This window comes from Polyodon spathula, chromosome 10 (assembly GCF_017654505.1).
Source record: "Polyodon spathula isolate WHYD16114869_AA chromosome 10, ASM1765450v1, whole genome shotgun sequence".
In the NCBI taxonomy this organism is placed as follows: Eukaryota; Metazoa; Chordata; class Actinopteri; order Acipenseriformes; family Polyodontidae; genus Polyodon; species Polyodon spathula.
The window spans coordinates 5,492,105-5,511,884 of record NC_054543.1 but is presented as its reverse complement, the minus strand read 5'-3'; the positions used below and the strand labels follow the sequence as shown (position 1 = coordinate 5,511,884).

At 36.4% G+C, this 19,780-nt stretch overlaps 1 protein-coding gene across 2 annotated transcripts in view; it reads left to right on the top strand.

The window, feature by feature from the left end:
* The window catches only part of LOC121321739 (dedicator of cytokinesis protein 1), a 205,995-nt gene that overhangs the window by 174,520 nt on the left and 11,695 nt on the right, over positions 1–19,780 (top strand). For both annotated transcript variants that reach the window (XM_041260857.1, XM_041260856.1), the window contains exons 38-46: positions 35–154; positions 2,479–2,568; positions 3,674–3,778; positions 9,960–10,101; positions 10,441–10,522; positions 12,095–12,179; positions 13,529–13,615; positions 16,322–16,498; positions 18,104–18,187. In XM_041260857.1, the coding sequence (XP_041116791.1) occupies positions 35–154; positions 2,479–2,568; positions 3,674–3,778; positions 9,960–10,101; positions 10,441–10,522; positions 12,095–12,179; positions 13,529–13,615; positions 16,322–16,498; positions 18,104–18,187 (972 nt within the window). The remainder of the gene's footprint in view (positions 1–34; positions 155–2,478; positions 2,569–3,673; positions 3,779–9,959; positions 10,102–10,440; positions 10,523–12,094; positions 12,180–13,528; positions 13,616–16,321; positions 16,499–18,103; positions 18,188–19,780) is intronic.

Here is a 19,780-nt window from a genome sequence, read left to right as displayed (position 1 = left end):
GCATCCTGATGTGTTATTTATTGTGTTTTCCCAGTGGTCTGAGGAAGCATGTGCTGCACATCTTACACAGCGGGACGGCTACCAAGCATGCACCCAAGGACAACTCAAGGATCAGCTATACCAAGAAATTATCAATTACTTTGACAAGGGCAAGGTAAGAAGAAGAAAAAAGTAACTCCAATCAGAGTTGTCAGCCCACTTTGCATCAAAAGACCTTCAGGCTCCATAATTCATTCCTAACGTGACTTGGGCTGATGTGCTTAATGTATCTGCTTAGCACAGAAGTACGCGTGTGTGTTTTTAAGTTAAATACTTGCTGAGCAGCATTTTTTTTTCCCCTGCATGTAAAGTAGCATTTGAATATCTTAAAAATGAAATACTGTGCCAATAGTGATTTATAATGTACTGTGCACCGTGTTATGCAACATGTTGCACATTATATGCAAGGTGTACTGTATTCCTGGTTAATAGTATTTTATTTAGAATACTGTGGTTTGTTTGATAGACTAGTATACTGGTGGGTGCATATTATACAAGAGATGGCAGCTCATTCATGAGTGTTATATACAGGGTGCACTTTATAGACTAGTAATTACAATACTTCACCAAACTAAAAAGTTGAATTGTATTGACAAGTAAGGCTTTCTCTGTGACAGGTTATGGAGCTGGGTGCCAGGGAGTAGTTATTGCTCATTGTCTGGTGTTACTAGGATGGGATATTGTAGAATAATCCCATGGTGGTAAAAGGAAAAGACCTTGATTGAAGTGAATGATGGATGCTAAATCTTTTCATAAATACCCCCAGCTATCTCATGTTATTTGTATTACTGTGCAAATGAGGATAAGCAGACACTAAAAAACAAAAGAGCCTCATTAAAGAGAGTGCAGTGGGTAAGCGAGCTGAACCGTTGATCCTTCTGGGACCATACGCCTGTATCCCAGTGGCGTTGCAGGCTGTGAGCTTCTAGCAAGTATAAAGTCAGTCATGGCAGTTAATCCCTGCACAGATAAATTGGGATCTTGTAGTTCTCTGTGGGTGCTGTGCTAGACAATGGGTTAAGAGCAGGCGTTTTAAACCATTTGCAGAAAAGACTGCTTATGTCCAGCCAGGATTACTGTGATATTACAGAAAAAGAAGCTGGAAACAGTGACGACCTTGCAGGACCAAATAGATGCTGGTGCAGCAGGGTGAATTATCCCAGCTGGACTGTATATACGTATATTCATGCTTGCATTGGTATTCCTTATTATAGAGATTTTACGAGGCTTTTGCTACATTAGTACACTTATTTTTTAAAGAGAGGTTATTTTCTCTTCAAGGGAAAGGTCACATTTAACATTAACCAAGTAAAAGTGGGTTTTTGGGTTATTATGCTGATTTTACTGCTGTATATTGGCAGTATTGCATGTAACCAATGTGTTTGTGGAGTTGTGCATTTAACTCGCACACAATGCAAGTACATTATTTGATAGGTAGATGTAACAAATGTGAATTAACATTTAACCTAACATTAGCACCATTATGATCATACAGTTATAATTAAAGATGAACAAAAATACATTAAAAGGGAAGATAGATTCAGTTTTTCACACTTCAGGGTTCAGTATCGATAAAGAGTTGTAGCAGTGTACAAAGATAGGTAATGTCCATATTGCTCTGGTGCACCTTTTGCTCAGATAATTGAAGATTCACAGTTTTTTGCAAAGTTACCATGCAAGTGTTTTCTTGATGATATATTGGCTCTGTCCTGTGTGATAGGATGCCCAATCCGCAGAGTATTGATCCAGAATTCAGTACGCTTGCTATATTACTTCCAACATTCTTACTTTGGCATCCAGTTGGCGAATGTAATAAATCTGTTATATTGCCACATCTATACCAGCAGAGTTCATCCAGTAGGGATTCAATGTTTTCTGATAATTCATTTAGCCTAAACAGTCCACGTTGTATAACAGGTACAGATAAGGAAGCCAAAAATGACAGGATCCACAGATGATATATGAAATGCATGTTTGGAAATGTTGAAAAGCTCATTAAAAATAAAAGAAAAAAGTCTGACCTATTTTAAGAAATTCAACTGCAGAAAAGAAGGCGCTGAAATAATTTGCAGTAATTTTTAAATTCATCATTTTTTGCGACAATATAAAATTGGGCCTTGGTGGAGCAGTGGGTTGATTTAATCGGTCTCTCACCTGAGTTAGAATCTGACTCAAGTCACAAGTAAAATGGGTTGGGTAGGTCTCAGTCTCGTCCACATTTTTACACAATTTGGTATAATTCGCGGTCTCTGCTTGACTGTGTGAAATCTCTCATGGCGTCTGCCAGCACAGTGCCTGGCTGTAGCTAGTGCCATTGTCCCTCATAAACACTGAATGTTGTGTTCCAGGATTAGTTGTGCCAGGATTTTTACATATAAGTAGAAAGAAGAAATGTGTCCAATTAATTTGTCTGTTAATATATATGTATATTTTTATTAGATGTGGGAAGAAGCCATTTCTCTGGGTAAAGAGCTTACTGAACAATATGAGAATGAAATGTTTGACTACGAACAGCTAAGTGACCTGCTGGTAAGTATATAGTGACATACTTTATTCTCACTAATTCTCTTAATAATGAGAGATAGCGACTTTGAACTGAAGCTGTAGAGTGTTAATCAAAGTATTATTTGGTTTGTCAATAAACACCAGTTTGTCTTGTTTGTTTATTTCTTAATGTGGTGCTCACATATATGATTAAATATGCAGTAACGTATGGTGGAGGTTAGCTGCATGATGTCACAGTTTGAATGAGTCAGTTCAACAGGATAGACAGCACTGATGAGCCACAGCACATCCTCTGTGGAAGTTGTTTTAGTATTGCTAACACATTCTTTAATGTTCATTGCTATTTGTTAATTTATTTAGCATAAAACAAGCAATGGTACCAGATCTCTCTTTAAAACACAGCAGTCCTGTATTGGCTCCCTGTCAGTAAGTTGTTAATTATTATTAACACATTACTGGCAACGACAGCACAGTGATTCAACAAATGGTCTGCCAATTAGACCAGTATCTGTTTATTCTTCCTAGATCTTCCACACTGAAGAAATCAAATGCTTGCTGCATACAATAAACTCCACACCAGGCATAGGCTTAATGTTCCTTAATGATTGGTGTAAAATCTAAAATCAGGAATTTAAATACAGGGTTAGTTAAGAAAATTCATTGTACATTTGAATGTCCCTTTTAGATGTTTTGTAAGCGTTTTAAAACTCCTATTTATTTATTTATTTATTTATTTATTTATTTTAAAGGAGAAAATACCACTTTTGTGCTACAAAATGAAAACACTTAAGATACCTTGAAAAGAATTCCTGAGGTGTTGGTTCTAGTTTTATAAACATACAGTAACAGTTGGGAGTTAAAGAATGGAAGAAAACAAAAGTTCTAGTACAGCATTATGTTACTGGTTCATGTACTCCGGTCTTTGCATTGCATGCTAAATTGAACATTAGCCTCAAGAAGAATATTTAAAGAAATTATGATGTACTATATTTGTGTATGGCCTTTATATACAGAATGTGGATGAAATTACTGAGAAATAAATGTCAGAATGGAAACTATAATGACAGCAGAGTTGATTAATAACATGTTCTTTCTATCTTCAGAATTTGTAATATTCATTTCTCCACAGAGAAAACAAGCCCATTTCTATGAAAGCATTGTCAAAGTGATAAGACCCAAACCAGATTATTTTGCTGTGGGGTACTACGGCCAGGGATTCCCTTCCTTCATGCGGGTAAGGGCACAGACACGTCTCATTTCTCTGACTGACAGCTGGGGTCACTGGATCCAACTAAGGATTTTCCATCATATGAGGATTCTGAGTATAATATTAATGAAAAGTCATTTACACATTTGTAAATTTAGCAGTGTGGCTTTCTCGTTTGTATAGAAGTTTGTTTTTGTTTTGTTTTTTTGTTTGTTTGTTTTGTAAATCTCATTCCTAGTGTTTTTCCAGTAATTCTGTGAACTTCAGAACTTTAATTCCAGATATTAAGCAAGTGTCAGCACTGTGACATTGTAAAATGGTTTCCTGTTAAAAATAGTGGAAAATAAATCTGCTGGTATAACTGATTTGAGCTTTGTAACAAAAAAACAAAACAAAAAAACAGACGGAAAGCCCTATGATTTTCTTCATGTATTTTATATTAGATATGAAATAATTAGAACGAATGCCATAAAGATGACCACCATCACTGAAATACTTAGATATTCATGTATAACCATGAAAGCCTTGGCATAAAAAACATGAGGTTAATGTCAGCGCTAATGTTACGAGTACCCAACAGTTCCTAAAACCATAAGAATAATTAGCCATTACTATGATGGAAACAGCTTGAGAATTGAATTAATCTTTCATGCATGTAAAAGCTAGATAATAATGATTATGAGGACCATGATGATAATTCTGATGATAATCACCACATTATAAGTGCAAGGTCTTTGCAGATAGCTTGATTCAGCTTCCACGATAACCATTTACCTCTGTGGCTTAAAACTGGGGCAGTCTCTGAAGTGTTGCTCTTCAGTGGTCCATTTCACTGCCATACCATCTAAGATGGGGGCTCTTGCTTTTCTGGAAAGTGTAAAATCCAGTCCTACATACAGTGATTAAGTTTTACAAGGAATAGTACATTGTAAATACACCACCAAGTTTATATTTTACAACTACACTGTACATAAACAGTTAAGTAATTTAGAACATAAGAACATAAGAAAGTTTACAAACGAGAGGAGGCCATTCGGCCCATCTTGCTCGTTTGGTTGTTAGTAGCTTATTGATCCCAAAATCTCATCAAGCAGCTTCTTGAAGGATCCCAGGGTGTCAGCTTCAACAACATTACTGGGGAGTTGATTCCAGACCCTCACAATTCTCTGTGTAAAAAAGTGTCTCCTATTTTCTGTTCTGAATGCCCCTTTTTCTAAACTCCATTTGTGACCCCTGGTCCTTGTTTCTTTTTTCAGGCTGAAAAAGTCCCTTGGGTCGACACTGTCAATACCTTTTAGAATTTTGAATGCTTGAATTAGGTCGCCACGTAGTCTTCTTTGTTCAAGACTGAACAGATTCAATTCTTTTAGCCTGTCTGCATATGACATGCCTTTTAAGCCCGGAATAATTCTGGTCGCTCTTCTTTGCACTCTTTCTAGAGCAGCAATATCTTTTTTATAGCGAGGTGACCAGAACTGCACACAATATTCAAGATGAGGTCTTACAAGTGCATTGTACAGTTTTAACATTACTTCCCTTGATTTAAATTCAACACTTTTCACAATTTAATTTAGATTTACTTTGGGGTGGGGTTGGGGGTTAGTCTTTGTTCTTTTTGTTTGTTTTTTCATATACAGTAAGTAAAAGTTAACATAGGTAACAGGTTATGGTCAAGAAGACTGAAATAAAACTAAAAGTTCATTTAAAATGAAAACTGCAAGCAAAGCTAACTAAATGCCAGTAAACATAATCTTACTGGGTTTCATGTGTTTAGTGATGCAGTACCAGGTGGCACTGTTAACCAGTTGTTAGTAAGTAGTTGCATTAAAATCCATTTAGTGGCCCCTCTTTATAATGGTATAGTCTGGAACCATAGTTGAAACACCATTCTGTTTGTGTTCCGCATTACATTTAGAATGGAAGTGCATTATGGGGAAAATGGAAGCCATAATAATACCAACTTATATTGAGTAAATGCGATGAGGACCACTCGAAATGATTGCAAACATCATAAAGGGCACAGAAAAAAGATGCAAAAAATGTATTATAAGCTATGTCACTCTTAATGTAGCTGCCAGTATCCTGCATTTAAACCTTAGCATTTTACAAAAAGCTAGGAATGCATCTAACTGCTGAATTGCAATTTCAAAAAGGTTTGAAGTAGGAAATCATTAAGTTGCAGAAAACTGTCTGTAGGGAACTTGCACTTGCAGTAAGATGAAGGTTGTGGGTGCCAGGAAAACCTTTAATAATTGGTAGAGCGTTCCAGAAATAGAACATTTTAAATTTTGTGCTGGAGTGCATGAATGGAAATGCAATGCACATCTATGATAGTTTTGGGGGTTTTTCCCCCCATTTGGCTTTAACAACATCTCCTGTACGTCAACTAATTTGTGTTATGTGAAGAACCGTCTTTAATATTCATGTGCTGCCAGAATGCAGGGATACCTGGTTTAATATTGCCATCCCTGTGCAAGCAATCTCAGCTGCAGTGAAGTGCGAACTATATGCAAGGGCATTTTGCTCCCCTAAAGTTTTTCGAATGGTGTTTATTCAGTTTATAGTTGCAAGGCAGTGAAGGTAATTGTTGTGGCATTTGGGAGACTTATCTTCCATTCCCCTGGAGCTAGTGGCAGTCCAGAACACATGCAGAAAAAGGCTTTGGTTGGAGTGAAAAGCAAAAATAAATTGCTTCCAGATGTTAACTCACTAATGTAGTGAACCAAGCGATGGCCATCGCAAACAAGGAAAAAACCGAAGCTTTTCTTGCTCTCTATGGAATCTCTTTGTGTTGAGATTTCTATAAACAATATCAACTGAGAGAAATGATGCTATTCAATGCATTCCAATAGTGGAACAGTCTGCAAGGAATAGTCCAAACTTGTTTTACAGTAGAGCCTCTTGCTACATTTTACAGAAAACCTTCCTTGGACCCCTCCAAAAAAAAAAAAAAAAAAACCTGAATAGCTAACCAGCCCTTTTTGTTACTGCCTTTTTATCTAGGTGTTTTTTTGTTTTTGTTTTTTTTACATAAAAATGTGTCTGTTTATATGAAATAGATACATAGCTGAGCGTACGCATGCTGTGTAGTAAATAGTGGAATAGTCAAGAGGACTGATTCAGTAAACCTTATACAAATGCAGTGAATTAAAAAAAAGGTTGTGTGCTTTATTCAGTCTCTTTTTTTATTAATTTGGTTTCTGTTGTGTGGATAGTGGATTTCTTCTAGATGATTTACATAATTTCACAGTTGCCACAAAAATACTAATTTCCTTTGCCCAGCTCCCTTGTTTGTTTATCTTTCATAGAGGGGTACTGTCTTCTTTAATGCACATCCCGTACATACATGTAGAGATACACAGAGAATACAGCTTTCACCTTATGGGCTTGTTTATCTTACAAGGAATTAGCATTGTAATTGCTTGCTTTTTCAGGGGAGTAGTGGTAACTTTCCCTTGTTGCCAGGTCTGCTGACCATACAAGTTTTTATGCCCAAGGATCATATGTCTATAAGCGTTATTACCTTGTTTTATGCTCATACCATCTGAGACTGTTTATCCACACTTGAAGGGAGAATGAGACCATTTGCATTTGCATTCATGTTTGATAAGAGAGAGGAGACTGTCCAAGCGTGCTATGTTCCAAAAATAAAATCTTAACCAAACTTTCTCTGTTTTTAACCAGATCATTTTCCCATATCCGTGTTGCTTCATGTTTACTAACAGTTCCATCAGAGATGCCATTCACCTACCGTTATGCCCCCAGAGATGCATGATCTTTGTTTCTAGATTGAGTTTGTATCTACAGAGCTGTGCTATTAAATATGCTGCTTTTCTGCAAAATACAGCAGCAGCTTGACATTTAAGGGGCATTCATTTGCATAATTATGAATTTAATTTCACACTTCCAAGTCCTTCTGCAAGCAATAGTATGTTTGAAATAATACAAGAAATCGTAGCCCTTCGTTAAGAATAATTCTCTCCACCCTCTTTATAACAGCCACCATGGGAAGCATGAACACTGCTTGTTATAATGAGAGGGTTTTAAGAGGAATTAATGTACCTGGGAACAAAGGCTTAGTGTCTTTCTATCAGCGAGCAAGAGTAATAACACAGAAAGCTTTATAATGAGGGGCGCGTGTATTTACTTTTCTGAGCAGTAGAGATTATTTATTAATACTCATCTTTCTTGTGTACTCCTTTTCAGTTGCATGTAATTTGCTCACTTAATCTAATTTTGAACTTATGGCTGTATTCTAATAATGGGAAAAATACACATTCAGGTTTGGTCAGAGGAAAGTATTGCCAATTATATCACATGGGTACCACTAATAAAACAGGTTTGGGATTTTCAATTGTGTGTGCGTGCTGTATCGCGTTTGTGTCTTGTGATATTTAAATGTAAGTGGTAATTATTTAACCATAAATGTAACAGTCTGAAAAGAGGACTCTGAACAGAAAGGTGATAAATGACATGTAACACCATTACAAGACACAGACTTCACAAACAAATTAACTAGAGCGTTGTCTCATAGGCAACCAAAACAATTAGTGTAGTCACTGTTTTCACTCATTTGCATAGCATGCTGCTACAGATGCCCCAGTTGTGAAATCTGTCAATAGCATAAGTGTAAACGCCTTGAAAGGACAAAATTAAATTCTAATATAAAATTTCTTGGCAACAGGCACTGACCAATAAAAAAAGCTTTTTCTTAGAAGAGGCCATCAGAGGATTTTGGGGTACACAGCCTTGAAGAAACATATCCGACATTACAAATGGAAAAAAAGTTGACAAATCAATCAAGGCCAGTGAATTCTTCATTAGGGATAGGAATTTGCAGAAAATGAAGGTGATAAACTTACCTCAATAAACAGGAGTTGTATTTATATTTTTGGAGCCTAAACTATCTCAAATATGGACAATCAGGTCTTACACAAAGTATTTCATCTGTTGGACGCTAAACTGTTTGGGATGCCACAGAATTGCAAATATTAAGCATTTTCATTTTATAACCATGTTATAACTGAAACTACTCATCAAAAAGATCAATTTAAATGTTTGTTTAGGCTGTTTTAATGTTGAATGTGTCACAGCCACTGTTCAAAAATCTGCTTTTCATGTCAGAATGATTTGGCATTCTAACTGCTGCATGCTACAGCTGTGACCATAAACATTGTAGTTGTGGAGATCCAGCTACTGTAACAGTGAAAAAGCCATTTTGGAATGTGTTCAACCAACCAATTTAGTAAAATGCTTATGTAATTTGGGACTGAAATGACCTCAGCTCTCAGTGGTGAATATATGGATAAAATCCAAAAGTATGCAGTTAATATAATTCTGGGGCTTTGCTATGCAAATTATGATAATGCTTTTGAAACACACACTTTGATCCGTTGGTGATGCAAAGAGAAAAGGTCTTTTATCAAAATGGGTGTTTTTTTCCCAAAGTTGTATGTGTTTTTTTAATAGCACACGCTGTACTTGACAGTTAGTTTGCAGATTTAAGTGCATCGGCATTGACAATATTTCTTCTGTCTGTTCATGGACTAATGATGGATTGCTCTTGCGACCTTTCACTTCTATCTGTTGATCAAGCTTGTTAACAACAGTGCCCCCTACTCATGATGTTTTTTTTTTTTAATTGGCTTCCCTTGTTTCAATGCTGTTTATTGGTTTTCTTATTGCTAATTAAATTTTATTGGAAAGTCTCTGCTGCAGAAAAACTTTGTAAATAATCCTGACAAAACTAAATAAGTGCCAGGGACAACTCCTCATCACGCAAGAGCGAACCCTACTGGCCAGACACACTGAGCACATTCAGAGTGGATAAAAAGCAGGGCTGGTCTCTGTTCTCCGAGAGCGGTAGCCCGCCCATCTCTGCTCTGGATTGCTCGGTGTAAAAGCGATTCAGGCTTTAGGCTTAATGCGCTTACACGCCCTCAGAATGTCTGTGTTGTGTGGGGACCTGCATTAATTGGACATTCCAAATTGGGGTTGAAAAATAAATACAAATAATAATTGGTCACTCTAAAAAATGTTTTAATTTTTTTTTTTAAAAGAATCCAGCATAGCAATAAATTGCAGTTCTCTGAGTAAGTCCCTTGCAATATGAAGAAACTGGTAAGTACAACCAGCAAGTATTTTCCTTTCAGAGGTAACACAGCATTCTCTTCACTCCTTTCGTTTTTCTGTTTCTTCTTGCTTTCAGAACAAGATTTTCATTTACAGAGGGAAGGAATACGAGCGGCGTGAGGACTTTGAGGCAAGGCTGTTAACCCAGTTCCCTAATGCGGACAAAATGAAGACGACTACTCCACCAGGCGACGACATTAAAAACTCGCCAGGACAATGTATCCTTGAAAATCTACGACGTGCGTGTAGTAAATAACGGGTACATTTCTCACAAAGACCTTCTAAACAAGATGTTGCATCTCATTGGATGTGTGTTCATTTGATATTTTCAGATCCATTTTAAACTCCACAGTTCTACTCATATTTGACATTTAAAGAAACCGAGGGGGGGGGGGAATCTCCAAACATGGAAAAGGTGTTAATTGATGATAAAAAAAAAAGTGTTCAGAACCTTTTATTTTTTCACCTAGTTTCATTACTGGTAATGAACTGTTTAATTTTCATTAACACTATCTGTTGTTGTTGTGTGGGAGAACTTCCTTAACATTGTGGAAAAGATATCCAGTGTTTCACTGTGAAGCCAATACTGGAGCTTCCACCAAAGTTTCAGAACAAGCCTGTGTCAGAGCAAATACTGAGGTAATCATTTGCGTTCGATGCTGCTCGTGAAGAGTGCAGTCAACATACACATTGCATGTATAGCTGTGATTCGAACAGTACTTTACAGAAAGGCATATCTTTTGGTGAACACAATGCTTGCAGAGTGATGGTGTCATTACCTGAATGGGGTACCAGTCATTTTTATTGATACATCTTTTTATTTTTTATTTTTTGCATCAACTTCAGTACCCTGCTTGGCGACGTACAGAACATTGCACTACACCACTGCTCGTTCCTCAGGAATGACAGCTTGTATGAACTACACAGGGGTGTGCATTGTAAGAGAAATTGGGATCAAATGGGATCAAGGATCGATTTTCAGATGTGTTCGTTTTCCTTTTAAAAGGCAAAACAAATGTCCAACGGATTGTTTGAATGCCTATAACCACTGATCCCAGAACCCCTGCTACAATGACAGTCTGATGGTTGGTTGGATAGTTACAGGAATGGCAGCACATTGCAAGCAGATACCAAGCCTCCTGCATATGAAATTCAGCCCACACCAGCTGTGAAAATTAAGCCTGGATGCTAGAGATACTATCTTAAAACAGCTTGCTGTATAAATAATGCATGGTATTCGCTAAAAGATGAAACTATCTTAACAAGTACAGTTGTGTCAAAAAAATATGCATGCTCATGAACTGAGGAAACTTTTATAGATTTAGTTTGTTAGTTCTTTTTTTTTCACTGTTAATGTGGTTTTTCAAATTGTATTTTCTTTTTTTTTTTTTTGTCAAGAACTGGCGGCCGAGTGTAAGTTGAGGTGATTTACTCAAATAAAGTTTGAAAAAGATAGAAAACACAGTTACTGCAGATGAAGGTGGCTATTGTGGAAATGTCACACTGAACATCATTTTTTATTGCTTTGCTTTTAAGTTGTGGACATTATTTATTTTTAAACGTAATTTTAAGCTGAAAACAATAATACCTGTAATTTTACCAAAATGAAAGACCAATTGTTTTTGAGGATAAGAATGCTTTTTAAAAAAAAACAAACAAAAAAAAAAACAAAGTTAAGATGTCTGGAATTGTAAGGTTTTATTGTTGTCTTGGTTGTAACATATCAGTCTGAAAACATATATAAATAAGAAATAAAGCTTCAGAGTTTGCACTTTCAGGAGTATCAGTAGGTCATTTGATCTTGAGAATGGAGAACATCACAGTCATAATGGGACATCACAAGTATCATTTTCTAAGTGTGAAAGTCTGTTAACCTTGAGCGGTTAGGTCACCCTAACCAGTAATATGCTTTTGGCACATGCACAGCTGCTTGCATTGCATTAATATTTGGACCTGCAACATACACATGGCCATCAGATTCTAATTTGACCTAAAGAGTTAATGAATAGTCTTCTATTGCCGTGTTTGATCCTTGAGGACTTGTCTGCAATTAAAATGTTAAGAAGTCCTTCCATGGTTACTAGATATAGATCCTTTATTTGCCTTAAATAACCTAATCAAACTGTTCATCCAAGCTTAAAAGTGCATGATTGCACATTCTATACCCTAGTGGTGTGTAGGATTATGTTGCATTTTCTTTTTCTTCTCTAGTTTCTACACTATAAATGAGGTCCAGAAGTTTCAGTACTCCAGACCAATAAGAAAAGGGGAGAAGGATCCAGACAACGAATTTTCAGTAAGAGTCATTTTCTTTCTTCTTTTAGTGCATGGTGTTAAAGTGTATGGATGTAACCAGCCAGAGTTCAAGTTTCTGTACAGTCTTAACAACATCAAGATGACTAAAAAGGTTCCAGCAATTGGATGTGGTGTGTGACACCAAATAGATTCATTGAAGGGGATTAGTTTGGCCACAGTCCAAGAGATGATGATGTACAATTGAGGGGTGTGTGTGTCTATATATATACATGTTGTTTCTTTTTAAATGTTTTTCAATAGAGATTTTTTGTTGAAGACCACAGAGAGCAGGAGTGTCTTGCATTGGTCCCCAAAGTTATGCAGTTATGTTTGAGTGAATCAAGCTTTCAAATAACAGCTGTACAGGTTTTCACAACTGCTAACAATACAGTAAATTAGTTTAAGGGAGATGTACCATTGGGGCTTTGTAATATTAAATATAAATGTATCACATAGACCTTTGTAACTGTGGGTCTATCATGTTGAAAACAAAGTGCATAGTTGACCAGGGCAGCAGAATTCAGGTAAGATGATTTGAAGGACACTTTCCCTTTTTTAAACAGCAAGTTAGTTAACTGGTTAGTTGGTAAAGACAGCAGCCATTATGCCGTGTACCACTGTAAACAAATGGTGCAAGACAATTGTGTTTTTGTGGTGTGTGGACCAAAACTCAATTTCTAAGATGGATTTGGAGATGTCCCAGAAGAACATTCCCAATGGACGTCAGCACATTATTTAAGTTGACCTGCAATCGTTCTGGTGCAGTAACTCAATCTGACCTCTATCTTTTAACTAATAATATTCCTTATTGAGGGGTATCTATTCTTGTTCTCAGAAAACCAAGAACACAGAAAGAAGTCCATATTAAACATGCATTTTTTAACATATTTTGTATAAAGAGCAGCCTTTTTCCCCAGTTAATTCTATTAAATACATATAATGTAAATCATCAGTCTCTCTGGTCATACACTGTTTTTGCAGGATACACATCTCATTTTAAAGGGTGTTTTGGAGTAAGCCATCATCATCACTAATTGTTATAAAAGGAAACCGCTGCACCCATTCAATATAAAATGCAATTTTAAAGGGTGTTTGTAACTCTGTTAGGCCGTGTTTACAGCATTCATGTTGCTGAAGGCTTCCAGTCCCTCATGGAGTGTGTATTTAAAACGTGTGTATGTAAAACATGTGTATGTAAAACATGCACTTACAAAAGCAGGGTTTCATTCAAGTTAAAAAAACAAGAAACATTCTCTGTAGACCTCTAGCTTCAAACAAGTAGGGGTGGTATCTGGAACTTACATTAGAAGTAAAGCCTTTAGCTCATAAGCCTTTTTCTTTCTTTTACAGAATATGTGGATTGAAAGAACCACTTACGTAATAGCTTACAAGCTGCCAGGTATACTAAGATGGTTTGAAGTTGTATCTGTCTCCATGGTAAGTGTGATGCATGATGAAGCCAGTCAAGCCTCATAATCAAATAACTATCTTGGGGTTCTTTAACAGGATACAATCAATATGATTCTTCCCCTTAAGTGTTGTAGACATACATGTCTCGCTACTAACTGACAGGCCTGTGGATATTTTCATATGAGTGAATTGGTTATTGGCTGAGGCTCAAACACTGTCGGTTATTTGTAGTTCATTTGTGATTGTGAACATTCTAGTAGACGCAATGTATCAACAAAGTGCAATTTTAAGCAGTAAAAATGATTGATTTGGGAATTGCCATTTGCTCGTGTCTTCAAAAGAGACCTGTGTTGATGTCATAATTTTGTATCATGCATGTCAGCAACGTTCTACAGTATGTGTGTTAAAGATTAAAGGATAGCTAATCGTGTTAGGTTTTTTTTTTTTTTTTAACTCAGAATTTGCAAATGATTTGTTTTATTTTTATGTGAAAAGTTCCTTTGTCCTTATTGGCGTGTTTTTAAAGCAAAGGTGTGGGACTGAGAAGTGACACTGAGGAAAACATACAAAGTGAAGGTTAATCCTTAGTTAGTCCTGAGCAAAGTATGAAGAGCCTGTATTTTTTGTTCTCACCCCTCAAACTGATGTGGAAGTACGCTAAAGTAAAGACAGCAGAATTCACTTGGACCCAGAACTGCCTGGTTTAAAATTGTTTTATTCCATTGGCTATATTGAAACCCTGGTCTTAGATGCAGCATAGTGTACCTCAGAGAGAAAACAAACACTCCTGGATTTGAACTGTTTGTGAGCGTACACTGTCAATCCATATTAGAAACTAAAGGCCTAGGAAAACAGATTATATATTCATAGCCGGTTTAGAGGGATGGTTATTTTTGTCTCTTGTATCTCTGAAATGTAATTTGCATATAAGTGATCAAATCCCACAGATTGTCCGCAGGATGATGATACAGGCAGTTGTATTCAGATGTAAAATGTTATGCATAATGTCATTATGGTCTCTGTAGAGTCTGAATTGGAAATGCGATGCATGAAGATATTAGGTAACTCACCAGAACATTGAATTGAGTTTTGAATTGTAGATTTTATACACATGAACAGTTGATGACAGTGGCTTTTACTTTGTATCTCTATTGTTTTTTTCCCCTTGAAGCCTGGATTGCCAGAAGGAAACTCGCACCAGGGCCCTGAAGTACAAAATGTGCTGTGTGACTTTGCGTGGGCAGCTTCTACATATGCACCTTTAATAATGTGCAGCTCATACAGACACGAAATGCATATTCCACTAATGGCTGTCAACTTAGGATTTCCTTTTATAAATCATGACTTGTAGGATTATTACAGCCCTTGTATTAAGAGGAAAGATAATTAAATGTCTTGCACATTCTGTAGATGGGGAATGTCCTTTTTTTATAACAAAAAACAAACTCATGCACATGAGGAATTGTTGGTTCTTTTGAATAAGTGGTCTTTGTTTAAGGAATGTTGACCGTTTACTATCAGAATCTCGTCTTCACTGCCTGCCCTAACATAGAAAGCTAAAAAACATGTTTTTGCTTTTCAAACTATTTTCACTTTGACTTAAGCTAATCTTTTCCAACTATACCACTGTGACAGGAAACTCTGTCTGCTTGTATTTCTGTTACTGCTACCAGTCACTGCTGCTGCTGGTCACACCTGTATTTACTATTTCAACACAGACTGTACAGGAACACTGACTGCTGATCTGTAGTCTTGTACAGTAACTGCAAGTTTTTCCAAGCAGCCAGCATCATCTGTAGTATAATTAAGCAATTAGGTACCCACTATGACTGATACTGAATCTGCTTTGCCTCTTAAGATCCCAGTGCAGAGTCCTCTTGAGATGAAATAGCTTTAAGCCACAGCCATGGATGGTCTCAACAGGAGAAATATCCCAGCACTTTGTGGCTCTGTTATATTTTTGACACAGGGTGACATCTCATTTTCTATTCAAACAGGACCAGATATTCAGCCTCTGCCTGGTGTTTTCTTTGTGGCTTAGTGATGGGTTGAAGCACTCAGACACTGCAGGGTTAAAGGAAATAATATAATGATTATTAACATGTAAACCACATTTTCATATTACTGTGAGTCAGTGAGCACCATCTGCTGGTAAAGTCAGCCTTATACATGTATTTGAAGGATAAAATATAAATGAGTATCTTCGATATGGTTTTGAATACTACAAACTAGAGCTATATGTTGTTGCAAATTAGGGTTTGCTTCATAGGAGTAGGTTATTTCAAGAGAGCGTGTGTTTTATTAAAGGCATTTGTTAGCACAATCTCAGTGAAACTAACACCCCCACACAGAAAGGTATCAAGCACACTCAGGCGGGTGAGGTCCTGTCTGATTCCAGAGTGGCAGGCCGACTGCTTTGCTTCATTTCAACTATTTAATTTATTTGACAATCAATGTACCATCATTGGAGATTACAAGAGGTGACCGCTTTCTAAGGAAATGTGGTTCACATTGCCAATACTAAAGTTTAAACTCATTATTTCCCGGCTTCCTGTTTCTATCTGTTAAATAATAAACTGTACCTTCTAAATTGGGACTAATTGTATCCCAAATTGTTGCATTATTTCAATTGATTTATGTATAAAACTTATTTGTTTGAAGCCGAAGCCGTTTGAATGCATAATGATGGAATGTATGTGTCTTGTGTGTCACGATTTCTTCTGTTATCTGCAGGTTGAAATTAGTCCTTTGGAAAATGCAATAGAAACAATGCAGTTGACCAACGAGAAGATCAATAACGTGGTTCAGCGGCATTTGAACGATCCCAGCCTGCCCATCAATCCTCTCTCCATGCTGCTTAATGGAATTGTGGATCCCGCTGTAATGGGAGGGTTTACAAATTATGAAAAGGTAACTATTTTTAGTAGAAATGTAATTTTTTGACGTGTCCTCGGTTTCAAATTGGGTCATAATTGTGGCCAACATCATTAACCAGGTTTGTTTGTTGTTGTTGTTGTTGTTGTTGTTGTTGTTGTTGTTGTTGGTGATGCAGTATTCAGCCGTGGCAATGTCAATGTTTTTGGTTCTGCCATGTTACTGACTTAATTAATATGAAGCAAGGCAGATAGGTTAAAGAAAGAGAGCAAGAGAGTAAAGATGGTTTTCATTCACTAACATCTGTTGCCCCAGCACTACCCACTCTCCTATCTCTGTGTTTAATATCTATAGTCTAATTCACCAACCTCTCAATTGGAAGAGGAAATTAACATTTGACCTTGGATCTCTTACTGTTTTATAGCTGTTACATGAAATCAAGTATTTTGATAATTTTTGTTACATCAGAAATGTGTTTTTACTATTGGGACTGTAAAAGTAGGTCTCTTCAGTCCATTTTTATTTATCAAAAAAAACATGTTTGAAACATAGAAATAAATTATGGGCTATTTTGCTACAGTAATGCTCCTATCTATTGTATAAATTTAAGTACCTATGCAGTGTTGTAATTGTTTACGATTGATGCAAGTAGACTTGCAACACAATAATGGACCGTGGATCAACTAAAAATAAAGAATTGAAATTTGATTTACGATCTATTATTATGGTGTTGCACCTTTACTTGCATTAATCGTGAAGATATTGGGATATTGGGAGAATGATCCCGGAGATAGTAATAGAAATACTGGTAATTATATAAAATAGACTGTGCGATACCAGCTTCGTGTTTCGGACTGCTGTAATTATTTCCCATGTTAGAGCTGTGGTTAATTTTTGTAATGCTTACAGTTGGAAAGCACAGTTTCTAATCTAATTTGGCCCCTGAAGAATTTGCAGAATTATGTTGTGGCAATTATGTTGTTTGCAGTGTCTCTTCCCAGTTTATCTTGTGACTCTTTATCCTGTTATCTTAGTTTTTATTTATTTATTTATTTATTTATTTTAAACATAATATATCTAAAATTTTGTGACTCATTAATTTTAGGGTGATATGTTGAATAGTAAAATATTTGACCGTAAAAATGTCTCTGTACCTGGACTTTGTGTTTCAAAACATTTCAAAATTCTGGAAGCTCTTGTGATCCTCAATGCCCCTACATTGCAATGCTAAGTTATTCGTACACACACACACACACACACACACACACACACACACACACATACAAATAAATACTGAAATCGATAAAAACTTAAACATCTATTTTTTGTCCATTTAAATTAGCTGTCAAACAAAAACTAGTTCATAACTCATCTGTAAAAGACTGACATCCATCTTACTGTTTGTCTTCATTATATATATATATATATATATATATATATATATATATATATATATATATATATATATATATATATATATATATATATATATATATATATATATAAAACAGTCGCTTTCTCTTATAAATCAACTTATTGTTGACACTTTAGTGTCAGCTGAAGTCTTAACTCAGGGGTCCTTCTCCCTTGAAAATGTTATCATGACACTGAGTAATGTATTTTTCCCCCGTCTGTCATCAGGCTTTCTTTACTGAGAAGTACATGCAAGAACATTCCGAGGATCAGGACAAGATTGAAAAACTAAAGGATCTGATAGCCTGGCAGGTAAGGCTCTGCTAGCAAAATGTAACAGTACCCTTCGCTTTTGACATGGCTGCCATATTATGACTTTTTTGGTTTCTTAATGATAAGAACCTGTTTGAAAAAATGTTCTTTAAACAGAGCCCACTGTCTTTATAGTACACAGTTGTTTTCTGTGATACTGTCTGTCAAAAGTTCTACTACTTAGATGCCTTAACCCACATGGCTCAGTTAATTGAGTTAATATCCCAAATCAAACTAAGAACTAAGAACCCTGAAATCTTCAGCAGAAGAAAAGGTGGACCAGCCAATAAGAGGTGCACTTTCAGTGGTCATTTAAGTATATTTCTAAGTCTTTTGTAAATGTAGCCGTATCCTTGCTGTTTGAACGTGCATATTTTTGAAGCGAGGGAGCTATTTCTTTGAGCCAAACTATGATTGAAATTAGTTACAATAAATACACTTGGGCATTATTGGATGTGTAGGAATAGGAGTGTTAGTTTGTGACCAGCTGGGTCTTTGAACTGCATCAAATGTAATGTACCAATTTTAAAAGGAGTAGCATCTGTGGTGGTGAATGGCACAGAGTGATGTTATCTGCTTTATATATTCCAGACCTTGGCTTTTTGCATGGCCAGCTTAAAAGTTCTGTACATCCAGTCCTAGCCTTATCAGATGTATGTGTCCTTGTTTTTCTTCTGAAGGGCTTAGCTGGCAAAGGTCTAATCAATATGTAATAGTGTCTTCTATTCAAAAAAACAAAAAACAAATACCCAGTGTAAATACTGGTGTCACTGGATTTTCTTATTGGCAGGAGTGGCAAAAAAAAAAAAGAGCTGTCTACAGGTCATAGGGTTTCCTGGTGGTCATACATACATGCATGCATTTATTTATTTGCCTGTTTGCTTACATGCTTGCTTTTATAGCAATAACAATTGATAAGATATTCATGTGCTGATGTAATTGCACTTGGAGTGCAGTGAGGAGTGCCTCACCCACACGAATCCAATGGGCTGTTTATTAATTATGTAAAACTGCTAATTTAGGACTGTCATCTCAGCTGTACAGTATGTTATCTAGGGTTTGTTATTTCTTCAAAAAAGGCTGGTCTGTCCGCTATAGTGTGGTTTTGCTGGGACTCAAGAACATGCCATTACCCTGAGCTGTGCAGGTAACAAGTTCCGGTGTATCCAATTAATGTCACAGTAAAATCCGGAATGGTCTTCCGGAACTTCCTTTGATACTCCAGTAATCAATTGATTAATTAATTAAATGATTAATACATCTTCTGCTCTGTGTTGAGATCTGAGTTAACCAGGCAGAGGTTTAGATTCCTCCAAAGCAGCAGTTTCTTTTTGTGCACCAGTCTGTAACCAGAGCTTTGTTGTACGTGCCGTTGCATTTTCAGTAGTTTCATCTACAGGTAGCTGCTTGCCAACCATCTCCTTAATTAGTTAATTGAACAAGTTAAACAGTTGACCAGGTTTAAATAAACCTTACTTTTTCAGTATGCAACATAGGGGGACCGGTAATGAATACACTGTACAGCAGCTTCCAAACTGCGTTTTTATCAAAGCTGAAGGCATACATGTTAACCAGTAGAGCATTTACTTATGT